Source organism: Salmo trutta, chromosome 8 (genome assembly GCF_901001165.1).
Source record: "Salmo trutta chromosome 8, fSalTru1.1, whole genome shotgun sequence".
NCBI classification, from domain to species: Eukaryota; Metazoa; Chordata; class Actinopteri; order Salmoniformes; family Salmonidae; genus Salmo; species Salmo trutta.
In genome coordinates, this window is record NC_042964.1 from 11832637 (window position 1) to 11853979 (window position 21343).

The following is a 21343-nucleotide window of genomic DNA, read 5'->3' on the forward strand; positions in this document are numbered from 1 at the left end:
AAAATGGTCACTTGCCCAAACACGTTTACACGCAGAAACGCCATAAATTGGCCATCTTTCACTTTAACAATGGTGAGGAAGCAGAGAGTTCAGGTTAAGGCTACTGGAATTCTTGCAGTTTGGTTGTTTCAGTAAAATAATTGCACGCCTTTACCAACTGCTTAGTTTACTTGCCCTGGGCAGTAGGGAACCCCTTAATGTCACACATCCACACGTTTAAAAACACCAACACCGTTATCATTATAGTCATGTTAATTTAATAGTCCCACGGTTACTTCAAATCTTTTTTACTTTTATACATGTTACTACTTTCTCTGCCATCATAGATGTCTCCACGTCAGTCGTTCTCGCCATTACAACTTTTACAGAGGTTTTATACAAAGTGTGAATGAGCCTTCAATCATTGTTTCATTCCCATTGACAGACATGTGCCTGGGAAAGAAAATGATAAGTACCAAACTGAGCATTGCAAGAACTGACATAAAACATGACTGACTACATAAAGTCCTACATTTCCCAATCCAGCTGCAGGAGTCATCGAAAGAATTACAAGGTACCAAATGCATGTACCCCTAATCACAAAGTAGAATGGGTATGTAGTTTTCATGTAGTCACACAGCTTTAAATGTGGCTAAACAATACCTCAAAGTGAAAAAATAGTGGTTTTGAATTATTTGAACTGAACAATTTGATACAAATGATTAAAAAATAGAGAGCACATTAAATAAAGGAGGTATTAAGTGTACAGCTATGTTATACTCGTACCTTTAAAAATGGTTTAATGGTTTTAAGTCGTGTACATTAACACATAAATCCAGTGCATACAGAAAGTATAAATGTTGGCCTAACATTGTATGTTAACACATACTGATAAATATTGTCAACAGTATCGCTTTATAAGCAGGTCCGTCATGGACCTAACACAAAACCGACTGGACCGTTTGACCACAGATTAGATTGACGACAGAGCAAATCTTTCAAATTGTACCTCGTTATGGCAAAAACAATAGAAGGTTTGCTTTCCTTAGAGCTGCCAATGGTGCCAACATTGTCCAAAACAAAGAAAATACAATGAAACCCAAAGTAGTTTTAACTGTTATATCTAACTTTCCGTGTTTCCTTTTGACTGAAGGAAAAAAGAGAGTATGCCCTGCGCAGTGCAAATCTGACCTCTGGTGGCAGGTCCAATCATAGCTTTATTTCTGACTCAACTGTCTATAGGGGCCTTTTTTCCATTCCTGTTCCTTCATCTGAATTGACATGAAAGAATAAGAGAGGAAGCTACACAAGACTATTGAGATGCACCCATGGTCTGAGGAGGACTCTTATTTTGTACATTTAGACTCACCCACCCCATCAATAGGGTTCCCAAATCATTAATATTGATTGGCAACGGATGAGTCTAAAATCGATGTCCAGTGAAATTTTTTGAACACACACATAGTGGCTCGTAATACTCAGGAGCCCTCCCGAGAAGACTCAAGCTTGACACATCTCCTTACAATGCCACATATAGAAAATAATGCTCTGGCAATCAAATAGACAACGTACAATGTTAAAAATTAAGAACAAAATGGAATGTAAAAATGATACTCAACTCAACTGAGCCAATATATATCAACTATTTAAAATGTACAACAATGCATTTTCCAAATGGTACAGCAATTAATAAAATACCGATAAGAACCTAGAGGAAAAGGGAATGTATTTTCGATAAGTACCACTAGAGGGCAGTAAACACTCATGCTCACACATATCCAGTCATAAACTTGAGATATTTTGAACGTTCTCTATAAAGTTTTCTGCACCCTCAGTGGGTAGGTTCAACCGGATGCATCCGGTTTTCATAGCAAATGGAAATAGAGACGACTTCTTCTTTTGGACATTAACGAGGCGACATCACAGAGCTAACCGTCTTTGGTGACGCTCCATCTCAACTCCTCCACATTTACTGGATTGGTTAAACATTGCAGATTCAGAAGAGAAAATCCCCTAACATTTTTTTATTTTCTTGTCAGGACTAGAAAGAAAGAAACGCCGCTCAGACGATTCTTTTAAGCCTGCTATGTTAGGTTATGTTTTCTGTAACGAGAGATTTGTTACTATGCTGCCAAAGGTCTAATACTTTAAGCCTAGTATTCTCTCTTGCCCTCTTCCATTCAATACCCTATTAAGCATATTCCCTTTAATACCCATTTTTAGCACTCATCCTACCACTTACAGCCGCTCTGGTAAACTTGGTACACCATTGAATTCAAATGGACCAATTAAGATTCAGTACATTCTTGTCGAACTCTCAGGGTCTAAACGACAACTTCTGTCCAACACTGAATTGCATGTGCACTGTGGCATCAAACCTGTCACTGAATGACATTTTGTGACAGCCCCATTAACGTAGCAGAAAAAAGATATATACATTCCATCATACAACTGACCCATGCAGTGGAACCGACCCACAGCCCACCTGTATCAGAGGGTTTCTAATGTCGTACCTCAGTTAGCTTCTCTACAAACTACAGCCAGAAAGTCTATTTGTCTGTTTCTCTATTTGTTTTATGTCCCGTTGGTTCTTTTTTTGGCTCATCGGTTCATTCATTTCTTCTCGTATGCTGTCTTTCAGGCTGTCTGTTTCTGTGGGTGTCACAATTTGTACCGTCTGTGTTCATTTCTGCACTTGTCTTTTTTAAAACATATTCATATGTCTATGACTCCCCCTCTCCGTTCCTTTGTCTCTCTGACTCTGTATGTTCATTGTCTTAGCTCTGCCCTCCAGTGTCGGACAAGTCTCTCTGTTGCTGTTTGCCCATCGGCCCGTCTTTAGCTCAGTCTCTGGGTAGGCACTCCTCCTCGGTGATCCCCTGGGCCTTAAGCTCCTCCAGGACGTTGTCCAGGTGGCCTGGGTCGGGGTAGCCGTGTCCCGTCAGGTTGGAGCCGAACTCCGTCTTGTGGTGCACCTCGTTCCAGATGACTGTGTCCGACTCGCCCGTGGTGCTGGATGTGCCCACTGAGAAGATGAGCCGCCGGTCCCACGCCACCAGCAGCAGCCTCAGTACCTGGGGGGGAGAAAGAGACGGAGTGAGAGAGAGAGAAGGAGGAAATTAGTTAGCCACATAGTCCAGTCATTTCATCCACATCAAACCGGTACAACTGGGTAAACTAGTAATCAAGAAGTTAAACATTAAACAGGAAGTAGGCTGGTGTTTACCTTGCGTCCCTTCTCGCTGTCAGGGAGGTAGCAGTGTCGGGGGAATCCCCGGGCGGTGAAGGGCTTGCCTGGGTTCGGGTGCTCAGGGCCCTGGGAAAGGTGAAAGGTCATGATTAGAATGTAAACAAGTGACATGTACATTAGTTCTTCCTAAGTACTAAAGAGTGAATTGAAAATGATGGTCAACATCATGATTTACAGAACATCAGATGTGGATAAGCAATAAGGCTGTTACCTGGATGCCTGGCGGGATGTTATAGATGATGCGGATGGTCTTGCAGTCGGGGTGGCCGGGCAGCGAATGGGGGATAACGTGGTACTCCATCTTGCCAGGCGGCTGGTTGCCCGTCTTCACGCCGTAGATGGTCTTGCAGGTGGGGCACTGAAGGCTGCCATCCTTGTTGCCATTGTTGTACATGGCCACCAGACACTGTAGGTGGTACTGGTGCCCACACTGAGCCAGGCGACCCACCGACTCTGCCCGCTGGATGCCCCCAACACCGGGGCCTTTGTAGCCCGAGGGCCCAGGCAGGGCCTCCATGCAGATAGTGCAGTCCTCCTCTGGGGGGCTGCGGACCTTCTGAAGGTACCTCTTCACTACTTCCTCAGGGGTCTTGCCTGAGAGAAAGGGAGGAATGGATGAGAGAGAGATTTTCACAAATTTCCTATGCTGGTGTCTGACTGTGTGTGTGTGTGTGTGTGTGTGTGTGTGTGTGTGTGTGTGTGCATGTCTGTCTGTCTCTCTATGTGTCTCTGTGTGTGTGTGTGTGTGTGTGTGTGTGTGTGTGTGTGTGTGTGTGTGTGTGTGTGTGTGTGTGTGTGTGTGTGTGTGTGCGTGCGTATCTGTCTCTATGTGTGTCTGTGTGTCTGTGTGTGTGTGTGTGTGTGTGTGTTACACCCACCTTTGCGAGCCTGCTTCTTGGTGGTCTTGCGGCAGCAGTGGCCGAGGCCGGGAACGGGCTTGATGTCACTCTTGCTGACGGGCGGAGGGTGGAGCACCAGCTTGGGGGGTCGGGTCAGACAGACAGGAAGTCCTGCGGCGCTCATCAGGATCCCTGTAATACCTAAAGACAACCAGCAGAAGGAGCAGTGAGACCACTTCTCCATCACCATCTATTGACACTGTTTAGACACAATCTCATCCATCAGAAGCTACTCTCATTGACCATATGTGGGTCACATTCATTAAGAAATGAAGCCTGATTCTCTGTAACACTGTCTATCATTGTTAGATAAAGTGACCGTTGATAGGCCTAGCAACTAAGAGCGAAAATGAATTTGGACACTGGCATTTCCTTAATAGCTCAACTAAGAAACTAGGCTTGTTGTTTATATTGTTTTGATAGTGTTTTAATGACTGTTCCTACCTGCCAATGCAGGGTGGACAGGGCTGGATCCATTGAGGTTCTTCACAGGAACCGTTGGGACTCTGAAATACAAAACACACACTAGGGTCAAAACACCACTTCGTAACACACACACACACCTAGCAGACACAAACACACACCACACACAATCACACACATTTGGATTAGGATTAGGCACACTAATTGCTGTGTCATAGGTAAACTGCAGGTGGGAAACACACAGGTGACCATAGCGTCTGCTGTTTGCTGTGTCAAGGGTCACATCTTGTAAGTCAAAGAGCTTTTACCAAGTCACGTTTTAGACACAATGGCTAAGTGGCTCATGGACTAGAATAGCACCATGTTCACATGTCACTGCGCCAACCAGGACTCCCCTAGTTGTCTAAGCCCTGGCTGAAAACAACAACCCTAACCTGAGCCAGCACTGCTTTATTGTTCAGTACATAGAAGGTTGTGAAACGTCTGAATATTTATCAACAGGAAATAGAACCCTTTGGTGTCAGCAGAGTTGGCCCGTTGGTCAATTTCATCTTAATTCCAATCACCTCAGAAATGGAATATCACTCCTATAGAAAAATTCCATGCCCAATATAACTGACAGAAATTGAAACAGAATTCAATAGCCAGGATTGAAATTGCACATCATTCCCTACGGTCTTCTCTGTGGGACAACTGAAAGACTGCTGTGCTGTATCATTCTCATGATGAGACTCCACATTATTCGCAGTATAATCCAATCCGAAACCATACTCACTTTGCGTTGAATTTGATTATGGTCATCTTGACTTTGATTGTGGAGTTTGTTTCTCAGCTGAATCTGCAAAACCCCTCAGCTACGAATAAATGTTTTATCCCAAAGATGCTTTCTCCAAGCTTTAATCTTTCTCAATTCTATCTTCCTTCTCCTTTCCAAATCTAAAGAATAAATCCTTGTTAACCTCAGATACGCTGTATCTCCCTGCTCCAGTCTCTCTCTCCAGTCTCTCTCTCCAGTCTCTCTCTCCTCTCTAGATCAGTCAGTAGGTGTATGATTGTCCCATCTTATTCCTCTGGCACTTATAGGGATAATCCACCTGTTTACATCTGTTGATGTCACCACACTGAGATTACCTGTCAATTAGCACATCACCGTGCAAGGTCGCCGTACGGCAGACAGACACCAGCGCATACTGTAGTAATGACATTAGCTGGGGTCACACCCTCTAACCCTCGACACTAACCCTCTAGGCAATGCTGTGGCGTTTCACTGAGGGATAGTACATGACGTGAAGCAGGGACTGGGATTGGTCTCGGGTGATTAATAAGGATCCGCCCCTTTTCCCCCCATTTTTGCCTAAAATGACATACCCAAATCTAACTGCCTGTAGCTCAGGACCTGAAGCAAGGATATGCATATTCTTGATACCATTTGAATGGAAACACTTTGAAGTTTGTGGTAATGTGAAATAAATGTAAAAGAATATAACACATTAGATCTGGTAAAAAATAATACAAAGAAAAAAACATGCGTTTTTTTGTACCATCATCTTTGAAATGCAAGAGAAAGGCCATAACAAATTATTCTAACCCAGGCGCAATTTAGACGTTGGCCACTAGATGGCAGCAGTGTATCTGCAAAGTTTTAGACTGATCCAATGAACTATTGCATATCAAATCAAACTTTATTTGCCACATGCGCCGAATACAACAAGTGTAGACTTTACAGTGAAATGCTTACTTACAAGCCCTTAACCAACAGTGCAGTTCAAGAAGAGGAAAATATTTACCAAGTAGGCTAAAATAAAAAGTAATAATAAAAAGTAACACAATAAGAATAACAATAATAAGGCTATATACAGGGTTCACTGGTACCGAGTCAGTGTGCAGTGGTACAGGCTAGTTGAGGTAATCTGTACATGTAGGTGGGGGCGCAGTGACAATGCATAGGTAACAAACAGCGAGTAGCAGCAGCGAGTAGCAGTCAATGGCAAATTGTTCGGTGGCGATTTTTATGAATTGTTCAGCAGTCTAATGGCTTGGGGGTAGAAGCTGTTGAGAAGCCTTTTGGTCCTAGACTTGGCGCTCCGGTACCGCTTGCAGTGCGGTACCGGAGTCTCTGATAATTTTATGGGCTTTCCTCTAGAGGTCGACCGATTAATCATAATGGCCGATTAATTAGGGCCGATTTCAAGTTTTCATAACAATCGGAAATCGGTATTTTTGGATGCCGATTTGGCCATTTATTTATTTATTTATTTTTTAGACCTTTATTTAACTAGGCAAGTCAGTTAAGAACACATTCTTATTTTCAATGACGGCCTAGGAACGGTGGGTTAACTGCCTTGTTCAGGGGCAGAACGACAGATTTTTACCTTGACAGCTAGGGGAATAAATCTTGCAACCTTACGGTTAACTAGTCCAACGCTCTAACCACCTGCTTTACATTGCACTCCATGAGGAGCCTGCCTGTTACGCGAATGCAGTAAGAAGCCAAGGTAAGTTGCTAGCTAGCATTAAACTTATCTTATAAAAAACAATCAATCAATCATAATCACCAGTTAACTACACATGGTTGATGATATTACTAGTTTATCTAGCCTGTCCTGCGTTGCATATAATCGCTTAGGTACACGTTGCTCCAACCATAAACATCAATGCCATTCATAAAATCAATACACAAGTATATATTTTTAAACCAGCATATTTAGTTAATATTGCCTGCTAACATGAATTTCTTTTAACTAGGGAAAATGTGTCACTTCTCTTGCAAACAGAGTCAGGGTATATGCAGCAGTTTGGGCCGCCTGGCTCGTTGCGAATTGTGAAGACTATTTCTTCCTAACAAAGACAGCCGACTTCGCCAAACGGGGGATGATTTAACAAAAGCGCATTTGCGAAAAAAGCACAATCGTTGCACAACTGTACCTAACCATAAACATCAATGCCTTTCTTAAAATCAATACACAGAAGTATATATTTTTAAACCTGCATATTTAGCTAAAAGAAATTCAGGTTAGCAGGCAATATTAACCAGGTGAAAATGTGTCATTTTGCGTTCATTGCACGCAGAGTCAGGGTATATGCAACAGTTTGGGCCGCCTGGCTTGTTGCGAACTAATTTGCCAGAATTTTACGTAATTATGACATAACATTGAAGGTTGTGCAATGTAACAGGAATATTTAGACTTAGGGATGCCACCCGTTAGATAAAATTCCAGAACGGTTCTGGTGTAACCGATGTGAAATGGCTAGCTTAGCAGGGTACGCGCTAATAGCATTTCAAACGTCACTCGCTCTGAGACTTGGAGTAGTTTTTCCCCTTGCTCTACATGGGTAACGCTGCTTCGAGGGTGGCTGTTGTCGATGTGTTCCTGGTTCGAGCCCAGGTAGGAGCGAGGAGAGGGACGTAAGCTATACTGTTTCACTGGCAATACTAAAGGGCCTATAAGAACATCCAATAGTCAAAGGTATATGAAATACAAATCGTATAGAGAGAAATAGTCCTATAATTCCTATAATAACTACAACCTAAAATTTCTTACCTGGGAATATTGAAGACTCATGTTAAAAGGAACCACCAGCTTTCATATGTTCTCATGTTCTGAGCAAGGAACTTACTGGACAGCACTAATCACAATGAGGAATTCATTTACAAACCTTATGCCTTATAGAAAAGAAAGAAGACTTTCATTATTATGAGTTTAGCTTTCTTACATGGCACATATTGCACTTTTACTTTCTTCTCCAACACTTTGTTTTTGCATTATTTAAACCAAATTGAACATGTTTCATTATTTATTTGAGGCTAAATTGATTTTATTGATGTATTATATTAAGTTAAAATAAGTGTTCATTCAGTATTGTTGTAACTGTCATTATTACAAAGAAATACATTTTTTAAAATCGGCCGATTAATCGGTAGCGGCTTTTTTGGGCCTCCAATAATCGGTATCGGCGTTGAAAAAAAAAAAACATAATCGGTCGACCTCTACTTTCCTCTGACGCCGCCTATTGTATAGGTCCTGGATGGCAGGAAGCTTGGCCCCAGTGATGTACTGGGCCGTTCGCACTACCCTCTGTAGCACCTTACGGTCAGATGCCGAGCAGTTGACATACCAGGCGGTGATGCATCTGGTCAGGATGCTCTCAATGGTGCAGCTGTAGAACCTTTTGAGGATCTGGGGACCCATGCCCAATCTTTCAGTCTCCTGAGGGGGAAAAGGTTTTGTCGTGCCCTCTTCACAACTGTCTTGGTATGTTTGGACCATGATAGTTCATTGGTGCCCCGTCGATGTTAATGGGGGCCTGTTCGGCCCACCTTTCCTGTAGTCCAAGATCAGCTCCTTTGTCTTGCTCACATTGAGGGAGAGGCTGTTGTCCTGGCACCACACTGTCAGTTCTCTAACCTCCTCCCTATAGGCTGTCTCATCGTTGTCGGTGATCAGGCCTACCACTGTTGTGTCGTCAGCAAACTTAATGATGGTGTTGGAGTCGTGTTTGGCCATGCAGTGGTGGGTGAACAGGGAATACAGGAGGGGACTAAGTACGCACCCCTGAGGGGCCCCAGTGTTAGGATCAGTGTGGCAGACGTGTTGTTGTCTACTCTTACCACCTGGGGGCAGCCCGTCAAGAAGTCCAGGATCCAGCTGCAGAGGTAGGTGTTTAGTCCCAGAGTCCTTAGCTTAGTGATAAGCTTCCTGGGCACTATGGTGTTGAACGCTGAGCTGTAGTCAATGACCAGCATTCTCACATAGGTGTTCCTTTTCTCCAGGTGAGAAAGGGCAGTGTGGAGTGCGATTGAGATTGCGTCATCTGTGGATCTGTTGGGGCGGTATGCAAATTGGAGTGGGTCTAGGGTGTCCGGGAGGATGCTGTTGATGTGTGCCATGACCAGCCTTTCAAAGCACTTCATGGCTACCGACATAAGAGCCACAGGGCGGTAATCATTTAGGCAGGTTACCTTCGCTTCCTTGGGCACAGGGACTATGGTGGTCTGCTTGAAACATGTAGGTATTACAGACTCGGTCAGGGAGAGGTTGAAAATGTCAGTGAAGACACTTGACAGTTGGTCCGCGCATGCTTTGAGTACACGTCCTGGTAATCTGTCTGGCCCAGCGGCTTTGGGAATGTTGACCTGTTTAAAGGTTTTGTTCACATCGGCTACTGAGAGAGTTATCACACAGTCATCCAGAACAGCTAGTGCTCTCGTGCATGCTTCAGTGTTGCTTGCCTCGAAGCGAGCATAAAGGTATTTAGCTCGTCTGGTAGGCTCGCGTCACTGGGCAGCTCACATCTTTGTAGTTCGTAATAGTTTTCAAGCCCTGCCACATCCGACGAGCGTCTGAGCCAGTGTAGTAGGATTCAATCTTAATCCTGTATTGACGCTTTGCTTGTTTGATGGTTCGTCTAGCACAGTATTCTTTCACTGTAATAGCTACTGTAAATTGGACAGTGCAGTTAGATTAACACGAATTTAAGCTTTCTGCCCATATCAGATATTTATGTCCTGGGAAATGTTCTTGTTACTTACAACGTCATGCTAATCACATTAGCGCACATTAGCTCCACCTTCCCGAGGTTGGGACACCGATCTGTAGAGATCCTTAAGAGGTTAACTGAAAGTACTTCCTTGTAACGTTTACCCCACCCACATAAAACCTAAGATGTGAATCGGAAAAATGCTACATTAACCAAAGTCCAATCATGGTTCATCCACATATGCAAATTAATTTAAATAGGTACTGAAACGTACTGTTAGCCCAGCAACTTGGATATTTCTTAGCATCTTTCTGTTTTTAAAGACAACACTGCACTGACCAACTGTGGATCATTCGTTGAATATACATTACCATCCACCATACCCAAGGTCAATTCCTCAACAGAGATATTCCTCATCTGCACATTTAGAACCAGTTACACCCCCATCAGTCCCTCTTTAAAAATGTTGGTCTAAAGAAAATGACCCCATCCCTCCACAGGACCTGTCTAGTGTCATCCCCTAAGTTGGCTGACCAATAGGGAAACACCATGCAGTTCATTGGGTCACCACCCTCACCCTCCTGCATGGTAAACAAGTGACTGTCTGGGTTATCTATCCCCATGGTTCTCTCAGGGATATTACGGTGTTGACGAATGTTTGAATGAAACAGCACCTTGTGAACTAGATTTGTAGATATAAACACATTGGGGAACACACTCATGCCAGGGAGCGAACCTGCAAGGTGTGAGATACGGAAGGATGGAGAACGGGTGGAGGGGAGAGGAAAAGAGTGAAGGAGGGGAGGGAGAGCGAAAAGGTGAGGAGGAGTTGGGACTTGGAAGTTAACTATGTTGTTTAGTCACGTTTGTTTGATCCCTGGAGCTCTAGAAATTATATGACAAGAATAGTCACACACAGCCTGGCCATAGGAAACATATACACCCACAAGCTCTAAAATCATGTGTTGTGGGTCAGATCCTAAAACAACTGTCTGGTTCACAGATACCTGGAAATACACACACAATTGCCAGGAACACTGTGCCTGGACCACTGACATGCACACACATGACAGGGGAGAAAGGGGTTGACCCTGTAACGTCATGGGTTAATCTCTTGACGTGGCTGACCATGCCCCACCCACTCATTTTGTCACGCCTGCCCCCTGCTCCCCCTCTCTGGCGCTCGAAGGTGCCAAGCGGCCCATCATTACGCACAACTATCACCATCGTTACGCGCATCATCGGTTCATTGGAATCACCTGAAATCCATCACTTATTGATTGCCTCCCCTATATCTGTCTATTCCTCAGTTTCATCCAGTGTCAGCATTAATGTAGTTTTGTTGCCCCTGTCCAGTCCTTGTTTTGTTTCATGTCGTTTATTTATTAAATATTCACTCCCTGTACATGCTTCTCGTATCCCAGCATTTGTTATCACAGAATGCTGACACCACAATACTGGAAGCATCAGGGAGTTTTTTGTTTCTTGTTTTTTTGTTGGTGATGTCAGGTCCGGGTGCCGCTGCCAAAGGAACCAGGGGTGCCTTGGCTGGCTTGAGAGGTTTTCTTGCCTCATTTGGCTTGGCAGGCTCCCATCCCACGCCTCAGCCGGCTCGTCGGGCTTCCACGCCTCAGCCAGCTCCCATGCCTCAGTCGACCTGTCAGGCTCGCCCAGGTGGGACGCCGGCTGGCGCACCTAGAGGGGGGGTACTGTCACGCCTGCTCCCGCTACCCCTCTCTGGCGCTCAAGGGCGCCAGGCGGCCCATCATTACGCACACCTGTCACCATCATTACGCGCATCAGCGCTTCATTGAACTCACCTATACTCCATCACTTATTGATTACATCCCTTATATCTGTCTATTCCTCAGTTTCATCCTCATGTCAGCATTAATGTTGTTTTGTTCCCTGTCCAGACGCTGTCCTTGTTTTGTTTCATGTCGGTTATTTATTAAATATTCCCTCCCTGTACTTGCTTGTCGTCTCCCAACGCCTGCCCTCACACACTTCACTTTTTTCAAAGGAAAACTTGCCAAACAATCGTGAACAGAGTCTACAACTATGCTATGAAGTGTTGAATGCATTAATCAATTAAACGTATTGGGCCGGTGTCCTGGACACAGATTAAGCCTAGTCCTGGAAGCACTTCGAATTTGTCCCTCAAATCAAACGTTATTAGTCACACACACGTGTTTAGCAGATGTTATTGCGGGTGTAGCGAGTGTTTCTAGCTCCAACAGTGCAGTAACATCTAACAAGTAATATCTAACAATTTCACAACAATATACACAATATACACAAATCTAAAGTAAAGGAATGGAATTAAGAATATATCAATATTTGGAAGAGAAATATCGGAGCGGCATAGACTAAAATACAGTAGAATAGAATAGAATACAGAATATAAATATGTAAACCTTATTAAAGTGACTAGTGTTCCATTATTAAGTGGTCAGTGATTTCAAGTCTATGTATATAGGGCAGCAGCCTCTAATGTGCTAGTGATGGCTATTTAACAGTCTGATGCCTTGAGATAGAAGCTGTTTTACAGTCTCTTCGGTCCCAGCTTTGATGTACCTGTACTGAATCGCCTTCTAGATGATAGCGGGGTGAACAGGCTGTGGCTCGATTGGTTGTTGTCCTTGATTATCTTTTTGGCCTTCCTGTGACATCGGGTGCTGTAGGTGTCCTGGAGGGCAGGTGCAATTGCCGTACCAGGCGGTGATACAGCCCGACAGGATGCACTCAAATGTGCATCTGTAAAGGTTTGTGAGGGTTTTAGGTGCCAAGCCAAATTCCTTCAGCATCCTGAGGTTGAAGAGGCTTTGTTGCGCCTTCTTCACCACAGTGTCTGTGTGGGTGGATCATTTCAGTTTGTCAGTGATGTGTACGCCGAGGAACTTGAAGCTTTCCATCTTCTCCACTGCAGTCCAGTCAATGTGGATAGGGGAGTACTCCCTCTGCTGTTTCCTGAAGTCCACAATCAGCTCCTTTGTTTTGTTGACGTTGAGTGAGTGGTCCTTTTCCTGGCACCAAACTCCCAGGGCCCTCACCTCCTCCCTGTAGGCTGTCTCGTCATTGTTGGTAATCAGTTTATTATTTTGGAAATCACATTTTCCCCCCACAAAATAGGCCTGAAACTGTCTGGTACTGCCCTCTCGTTAAACTATATGTCCTTCACAAAAAAATAGAATTGAAAATTAATTAATAAGCAGTGATCAGTGATTCTTGTGAAACAAACTAGGCGTCCGCAAATAGCCGGCCCTCCACAAGCCCACGAATACATCTCTCAGCCTCTGACACCAGACTTCAGCTACTGTCTGTCTGGTATAGTTCAATTAGAGTTTGGGGCTCCCGAGTGGCGCAGCGGTCTAAGACACTGCATCTCAGTGCTAGAGGTGTCACTATAGACCCTGTTTCGATTCCAGGCTGTATCACAACCGGTCGTGATTGGGAGTCCCATAGGGTGGCTCACAATTGGCCCAGCGTCGTCCGGGTTAGGGTAGGCCGTCATTGTAAATAAGAATTTGTTCTTAACTGGCTTCCCTAGTTAAATAAAGGTAAAATAAAAAGAAGTCTTAGCTCTTCCCAGTGAGTTGGTCACTCAGCAAAAAGTGCCCTGTAGTGCTAAGAGGAGATCATTGCTACACTGTCACTCTTCTCACAATAACACATTCCTTCAAACACCACCAGTAACTATGTCAATATTGATACTCGCCCTGTGGGCCTATCCTCAGGTGACAACTCATCTATTTGCATGTATGTATTACCTAAGTATCTGCTACCTCACTTTAAAAACAACCTAGGTTGTCCTTTGCCAGGATCCCATACCACACAGTATCTTGCACTCAATCCCAAATCACCCCTTACCCCTACCCACAGATTTGAAAAAATTAGACAGGTAATATGGCACATGCAAAAGTGATATGGAAGAAGGTGGAGCTTAAACCTGTCTCTCCTATCCTTTCCCATCTACACATGCTTGAGTACTGGGTAGTGGCTCATTATAGCATTTACCAGTATGACATGACCCTAAGTCCCTACCCCTAGACACTTCTCAATGGCCCCTTGTCAATCTGAAAAGATGGCATTGGTGAAAGCAACATGGTAGTTGTCTAAACCAAGCCCCTCAGGCACCAGGAACACATCTCAAACTGAGACGCTGCTTTGTGTCTCCAAGACTGGAGACGTATGGCTCTGACAACCCCCCTCCCCTTCCCACTCCCTCCTCAACCAAATGTCCCTTATCAACAAGTCTCATGTCTCCATATTACCCCCATCAATGTCACATTCACTCTCAGGGCCAACTCCCCAACCAATACCACAGGACAGTCACGCAGCGTCCGTTTCTCAGGGTAATACTTGGGCCAGTCGCTACAACGTTGGGATCTCCCCATACCCCCTGCCCTGAGAACCCCCTGCCTCTGCCCATGTCCCAACATTGTTTTGTAAATGGGAACCAGGCCTCGGCTCTGACCACAATGGTTGCCGCGGTGACCGCACCCTGACATACTCACACTAACAGGGGTAGAGGGGCCTGTAAGAATGAGAATAGGCCTGGGAGCTGTGTGTGTTAGGGAAGATGTCAGTATCTCCCCACTCCCTCCTCCACCCCCCTCCTGTCCCTCACATTCTAACTGTGTGAATCAAATCTGAGTGACGCTTGTGAAAATGCGGCATTCTTTATATGACTACGTTGTTTGGGTGTTGCTTTCACACGGAAATGAACAGGCTAACAGAATTTGCCATAAGGATTAAAGGCTTATGAATTCTAATGAACTGTTTATGTCAGATATGGGCAGTGATTATGGAGGCATGTCTACGCTAGCGGAAACGCTTCAGATCAAAATGTATAAATTCCTTGCAATTCCTCATTTTTCTTACCTCGTGTCGTGTTTATCTGCGAGAGGCAAGTCCGTACGTTGGGTTAGTCGACCGTGTATCATGATGGGATTACCCATTGCATAGGGTACATCACACTATTGAATCTCATTCTCAACACTGAAAGGCCCTTGTCTTCAGAAAGAATACTTGGCAAAACTCTTTGGGACGACTTCCCAGAGATGGGTTAAGCCTAGTTCTGTAGTAAAATGCATGTTCAATGGAGATTCTCTGAAGAGCCATTCAATATGTAATAACAAGACAAGCAGTGTTCCCATGTCTATTGATTTTAATGATAATATACTGATTCTGTGACTTCAAGTATCGATTCTCAACAACAGTAAAAAAAACATTCACTAGTGGTAGTCGGCTGTGCTTGCACCAAAACTTGAGTATTTCTCCTCCTATAACTTGGCCAATATCTTCTTTTTTAATGGTGAGCCAATATGTTTTCAGCACTTTTATGTACATGACTGATCAAAACTCATGTTATTATGGCTCTCTCTTGTCCCTCTGCAGCAGACATACAGTGAGCAATATGTTTGGAACATCGAATTGCAATAAAATCGCAGTATCAAATCGAAGTGCATATAGAATGGTGATAAATCGTGACACAAATTGTATCGTTTACCTACTGTAAGTATCGTGACAATGTTGTATAGTGAGGTCCCTGCCCGAACAGGTGTAGTATTGGGATAGTACCTGGATAATTGATCATATAAAAGGATAAGGTGTAATATTAAGTGAATTGTAGTGACATAGCAACAGCTGGAGCAGTGACTCACCCGGAGGCTATAAGGGCTCTGGACTGGGCCATGGCGATGCGCTGGAGGGCAGGTCGGCTCAGCCCAGCCAGGCTGGCACGGGGAGGCAGGGGGGCGGCACAGGCCGCCGCCGCTGAAGACACCGGCCCCAGGACACGGGCAGAGGGCGAGGGGGTGCAGGAGGAAGCTGATGTGGAGATGAGAGGAGGGGGGGGCGCGGGCATCGACAGAGGGGCAGAGGAAGCCATGGATGCCATGAAGAAGGAAGAGGAGGGGGGAAGAGTAGCACTGTTGGAGGAGATGGAGGAGGGCGGAGGAGGCGGAGGAGGTGGAAGCGGGGGTAGAGGCGGGGGAGGGGGCCGGGTGGAGGAGAGGGACAGGGCAGCGGTGGCCGAACCCAGGAGGGAGAGCGAGTGGGCAAAGCCACTGCCCCCTCCGACCCCCAAGCCACCGCTAGCCCCGCCTACGGACGTCCTGTGGGGAGGAAAGGACCTGCCCATGGAGGAGGGGGGACGGGGGAGGGTCAGCGAGTAGGACCCCCCCATGGCCGAGTAACCCCCACCCAGTTTGGGGCTGGGAGGCTTGTTCTGGGGTGGCCTCCTGCCCAGGGTGTGGGCTGTTGCCATGGCGCCCGCCTTGACGCTTAGGAGCAGCATGCATTGCTGACAGGCGCAGGGCTGGCCCAGGGAGGTGATTGCGGAGGCTGGCAGGGCGCCGCTGGGGTAGGCGCTACCGTTCCCGTTCCCCATCCCGCTCAACCCCACCCCCATGCCTACTCCGGACACCCCCAACAGTCCCCCGGGGCCGGGCCCCCAGGCGTGGTGTGACTTGGGAAGGGGACCCGAAACCAGTGGGTAAGCCAGGTCAGAGCGGCGCTGGATGCGGCGGCAGCGTTGCGTCTGCCCGTTGATCTGGGTCATGCTCTGGAAGTGGATAAGATAGCAGAATCCCAGCGGCGCCAGGTCCAGCCAGGGCTGCTGGCGGTCGCGTGCCGCCTGGATGGCGATGCCCACCTCTGTGTCGTAGGCCGTCCACGAGCCTGTGTCGTTCTCCCACTCCCACAGCCAGCCCTGACCCGGCGCCGACGTCGGGTCGTAGAAGCTGCGGCGCACCGGTCTGAGGGTACCTGGGGTAACGGTAGAAAGACGAGGGTCACGCCACAGAACTACAGAGAGGGGAACAAGAAGGACCTGTTCCAGAAGACCTGTCAACTAACCACACACTGTCACACACCCACTGTTCACAACACTGACAACATGTATTATTACACTACTGCATTAACAGACGTACATTGACACAAATCACTAGTATGTTTCTAGCCATATCTCTAGACATGATTGTGTTTCTTCTTTTATGTGATTTGATATGACCAGTTCAAGTTTAAGAAAAGAAAAGGAAAAACATGAATACATTTTTTAAATAAGGCTTTGTTGTTGACTAAGACCAACAGAGCTACATGAGCTAAATGTTCTGTAGGCCCTGCTGTAATATTTGTTGTAGTCAAGCAGATTACACAACCAGCAAATTTGACATATAGGTGTGTGCTCGCTAAGAATTTGGGCAAACAGGCTAACAGCTTTCCCTTGGTAACCGCACACCATGTTCTGGATTGTGATTGGTCGCTGGCCTTGGTCGGGCTCAGAGCTGGTCATGTTTGCTTTCCCAGGGAGTCCAGAGACTAAACTCAGAGAATGTTCAATAAAGCCCTGTCCATACTGTTCACCTATTACCTGGGATTTAAATAACTTCTAATCCTGCAAAAATATTACATTGAGAATGACTGGCAGACAATGAATGACGGTTGCTTGTTTTAACGAAGACTACATTTTGGGAGAATAAATTGTGTAAAAGGGCTTTTTAATTTATTTTTATTTCACCTTTATTTAACCAGGTAGGCCAGTTGAGAACAAGTTCACATTTACAACTGCGACAATAGAAAACTAAAGCTTCAACTAAGAAGGCACAAAGCAATATAATTAATATATCAATATAGTATGTTGTTCAAAACAATAGGGTTTGTAAAGTATACTTGAAAAACATACATACTTAGTATAGTCTATTACAATTTAGAGACTATACTAGACACACAACAATGCCTGGAATGCAACAGAGTAATTATTTAATTGAATCTGAACTCAACCCAACTACCCCCTTCTCTCAATGACCTCAGACTTCAGCAATTCATCTCTCTCTCTAGTTTTGGGACAAGGGAAGCCTACCCCCTCTCTCCCCACAGCTATCCCGGCCTGGGAAGCAGGCAGACTGCACAAAAGCTTTTGTCAGCCAAAGTTGAGAGGAGGGCGGTGGTCTTGGCCAAAGTGACAATTCTTCCCTTTGTGTTATCCCATACTTTCCTCACTTCAATGTGTGAAGACTTCTCTCTTTGCCAGCACCTAAAGTCTGGAGGGCTTGAGACAATCGGTACCATTCTACAGAAGAGCATTAACAGCCTTAATAAGAGGCCTATAAGGGAAAGTGTTGGGATGAAGTAAGGTTCAGATAGCATTTCACCTTCACCCTCTCTATTCAGATAGCCAGTCATAGGTGAGAGTAGAGTATATGCAGGAGTTTTATAGAGATTTAATTTGGAAATGTGCTGCTCATGAGAAATCATGTGAGCCTTGCAGTTGCACTGTGAACCCAATCCAGGATTGCATGGTATGGGTATGTGTCATGATAACTGTGTGATAAAATAGTGTGTACCCTCTGCTTCCAACAAAAACATACTGCTGACCAATGTGGTATAACTCCACACAAACAAGCGGGCAAATCGACCCCAATTTCCCCTCGGCCTTCTCGCCGTTATTCATGATCATGTTTTGCATACTCATAATGAGAGGCCTGAACAGCTCATCCATAACTTTGGCCTACATACACTGTAGATGTCCATATACACACTACAACCAGTGACTAACCGCTGAGTATTGGCACACTGTACGCTCACAGCCTTTGAAGTCGTGAACACAGAAGCTGAAACACCCTCCAGTCGTACTGTACATGTATTCAATGTACATAGCAGAATCCAGGGGCCTGTAATGCATCAAGTGTCTCAGTATATGAGCACTGATTTAGGATCAGTTTTTCCTTTTAGATTACAATGAATGAGATTGCATGGACCTAATGATAAGTAGACTCCCTAATGAGAACAAACTTTTTAAGCATGCAGTTTTCCAGGCCCAATTCAGTTGCTTTCCATATATTTCCAGATATTTATTTCCAGATACCAGCATGCTCCAGTTTACTGCATGATGTAAAGGCCTATTCCAAGCCTTTGCATTTATCAAGAGTGGACTGCACTTGCAAGATGTGGAGAGAAGGACCATAAAATCAGCTTGTAGCAACATGGAAGTGATGCAGGCTACTCAGTGTTGAAGTTTAAGATATTAATAGCACAATTTGGCTACCTCTCTATTTTTTCTTCGATTTTTTTATTTATCTCTATGCTAGGTTTCTCTTTAGCCCCTAACCATGTTATCCAGATCTATAATGTAAATATGATAACAGTGATGATGCTGACAGAATCTTGTGAAATAATGTTTTGTAAAATTCAAAACACATGATCAAGAGAAAAATAAAAATAAAACGGTTTGGGATAATGGAGGCAACTGCAGTTAACAAACAAGGCCTTGAAAAATCTCAGTGAACAATAACAGTCTGCAACCGTGCATGCACACATAGGCTATAGCCTAGTCTGCATAAGATGTCGCATCAAACAATAACATAAAGGCTGTTATTTAAAACATGAAACCAAATGTGGGTTTTATGAGTTAAATTAGAAGTGCAGGCTATTGTATTGCTGTGTCGTATGCCACATCATCGGTTTCACTGCAGTAATAACACTGTAATAGCGTAGGGCCAATTCATATTCCCTCAATACAAATAGGCCTATGTCACGGCTGTCAATCACATTCGTCTTACCTGTATCTTGTCGGAACTGGTGCATGGAATGCAAGTCGACGATGTAGGGCGAGAGGCGAGTGTCCACCTGGCCTAAGACAACACTACCACCCCGTGGGTCGTTGCGGATGACTGCCTCGATGTGGTGAGAGACCGCTGGGCTGTAAGGCCGCCAGCGCCCGTGCTCGTTCAGCCATTCCCATACCACCACGGCCGACGCTAGTAACATCCTACTCCTGCAAAAGAAAATAGCACAAATTACGCGTCTAGGTGGTTTTCTTTTTCGAAATGTCCTATTTTACACACATCTCCGTGCGCAGCTGCATCCATCTTGAGACATTTACCAGCTAGGATAGGCTATCGAAATTTGTTTATATTAACTATAATATTGCAGCTCTGTCATAGGTAGGCTACCTATTGTCTGTGCAGCCTACCTTCCATGTTGATATCCCGTACAGGTAGCATACAACAATATTTCGTTCCTTTGTTCAAGCGAATCAATAAATCATTAGAATCGTTTTTCATATAGAAGGGCAAAAAAACAAGCAGGTTCCTTGCATTTTGGTCCGTATGCAGAAAAATGACGTATATGTTAGGCTACTGAACTCATTTATATGGCACAATCCAATTTGGGTGTGTGAAGATGCTATGTGCTATGGTGGTGGTGCACTGAGTTTGGATACATCAAACATTAATAAAGTGGGTTACTGTAACAAGTGCCCGATATGTATGCATTATTTTAATAGATACAATGTAACAGATATGCAGCGAGCGCCCACTGGTCACTGAAAAGACCAACATCTGTCAGGAGTTCCACAGCTTTAGTCCACTGTATTCCCTTAACATGTTAGGCGTATTGGTTTATTTGTAGGTAGGCTATAGCCTAAAGTAAATCAATATAGACATATTTACCAATGCCGGGTAGCCTACTTTTAGTTCGCCTTCTGCTACCTCCAATCAAAGCCAATCCAGTGTGGGCTATGGTATTTTCGGTTTTACGGTTTAGCGATTATCCATCTCGTTCTGTTAGAAAAGATAGCCTAGTATTGCAAATCCAAGGCGTTTGTGGCGAGAAAAATCACGGATTCGCGTTATATAATTGCCCTGGCGTTCAATGCAATAGCTTTGTTTAGACTATTTGTTTGAATCTCTATGAAAGCGCATTTGGGTTTGCATAGCCAGGTCGTGCAATTGGTCCATGATGTGTCTTGGTTTTATGAGTGGGTTGCATTTATATGAGAGGACCACTGGAAATAATTCCGTGGGTGCTCCCGGCAAAATAATATTTGACTAAATGTTGGCGTGAATGCTTGGACCAGTGTTTCACCCCGCCCAGTTTATAGGTAAAGTAACCAATCAAATTCCAGAAGCAATGCCCAATACTCCGCCCATGGCTGAGCGGACAAGGAAGCATAATGTGCAAGCAGCATCCATTGTCACAGCCCTATAATAAAACATAATATATAAATGACATGATTAAATGTGTTATTCGGAGTTAGTATGAGTTTAACTCCAAATGTCCAGTTTCTGTTGTAATGAATTTCTTGGGTAGACAATAGGTAAAAACATGGAGATGCCGGGGATTGAACCCGGGGCCTCATACATGCGAAGCATGCGCTCTACCACTGAGCTACATCCCCATTGGCTATAAGCAAAGTTGCAAAAAGGCTTATAAAGCTAGTAAATCTCAGAAAAGAATAGCTTGTATAGATCTTTCACTAAAAGTATATTTATGAATTAAAACAGTATAAGTACTATAGCCTACACTTTTT

At 44.7% G+C, this 21343-nt stretch overlaps 1 protein-coding gene and 1 non-coding gene across 4 annotated transcripts; both read right to left on the minus strand.

Annotated features, from left to right (window-relative positions):
• Window positions 1-237: 237 nt before the first annotated feature.
• Window positions 238-20990, minus strand: LOC115198200 (E3 ubiquitin-protein ligase DTX4-like). 3 transcript variants are annotated; one of them, XM_029759964.1, is made up of 8 exons: window positions 20006-20990; window positions 19593-19807; window positions 15696-16839; window positions 4573-4634; window positions 4108-4269; window positions 3441-3823; window positions 3206-3295; window positions 238-3053 (listed from the first exon to the last, which is right to left on the minus strand). In XM_029759964.1, exons 2-8 carry the CDS (start codon window positions 19798-19800, stop codon window positions 2823-2825), a joined length of 2280 nt encoding a protein of 759 aa, XP_029615824.1. In that variant the 5' UTR covers window positions 19801-19807; window positions 20006-20990; the 3' UTR covers window positions 238-2822. The 3 variants fall into 3 exon arrangements, with proteins under 3 accessions (XP_029615824.1, XP_029615825.1, XP_029615826.1); XM_029759965.1 differs by having other exon boundaries at window positions 20484-20989; XM_029759966.1 differs by having other exon boundaries at window positions 15696-16800; window positions 20006-20988.
• Window positions 20991-21139: 149 nt separating this feature from the next.
• trnaa-cgc (transfer RNA alanine (anticodon CGC)) lies at window positions 21140-21211 on the minus strand. The gene has a single exon. It is a non-coding gene; the product is annotated as a tRNA-Ala (tRNA).
• Between the last annotated feature and the right edge of the window lie 132 nt (window positions 21212-21343).

Coding starts and splice junctions, on each gene's coding strand:
- LOC115198200 (XM_029759964.1), bottom strand. CDS start 19,800: ATGTTACTAGCGTCGGCCGTGGTGGTATGGGAATGGCTGAACGAGCAC. Junction 4,270..4,572: donor TGTCCACCCTGCATTGGCAG/GTAGGAACAGTC, acceptor GGTTGTCTTTAG/GTATTACAGGGATCCTGATG. Junction 3,824..4,107: donor CAAGAAGCAGGCTCGCAAAG/GTGGGTGTAACA, acceptor CCTTTCTCTCAG/GCAAGACCCCTGAGGAAGTA.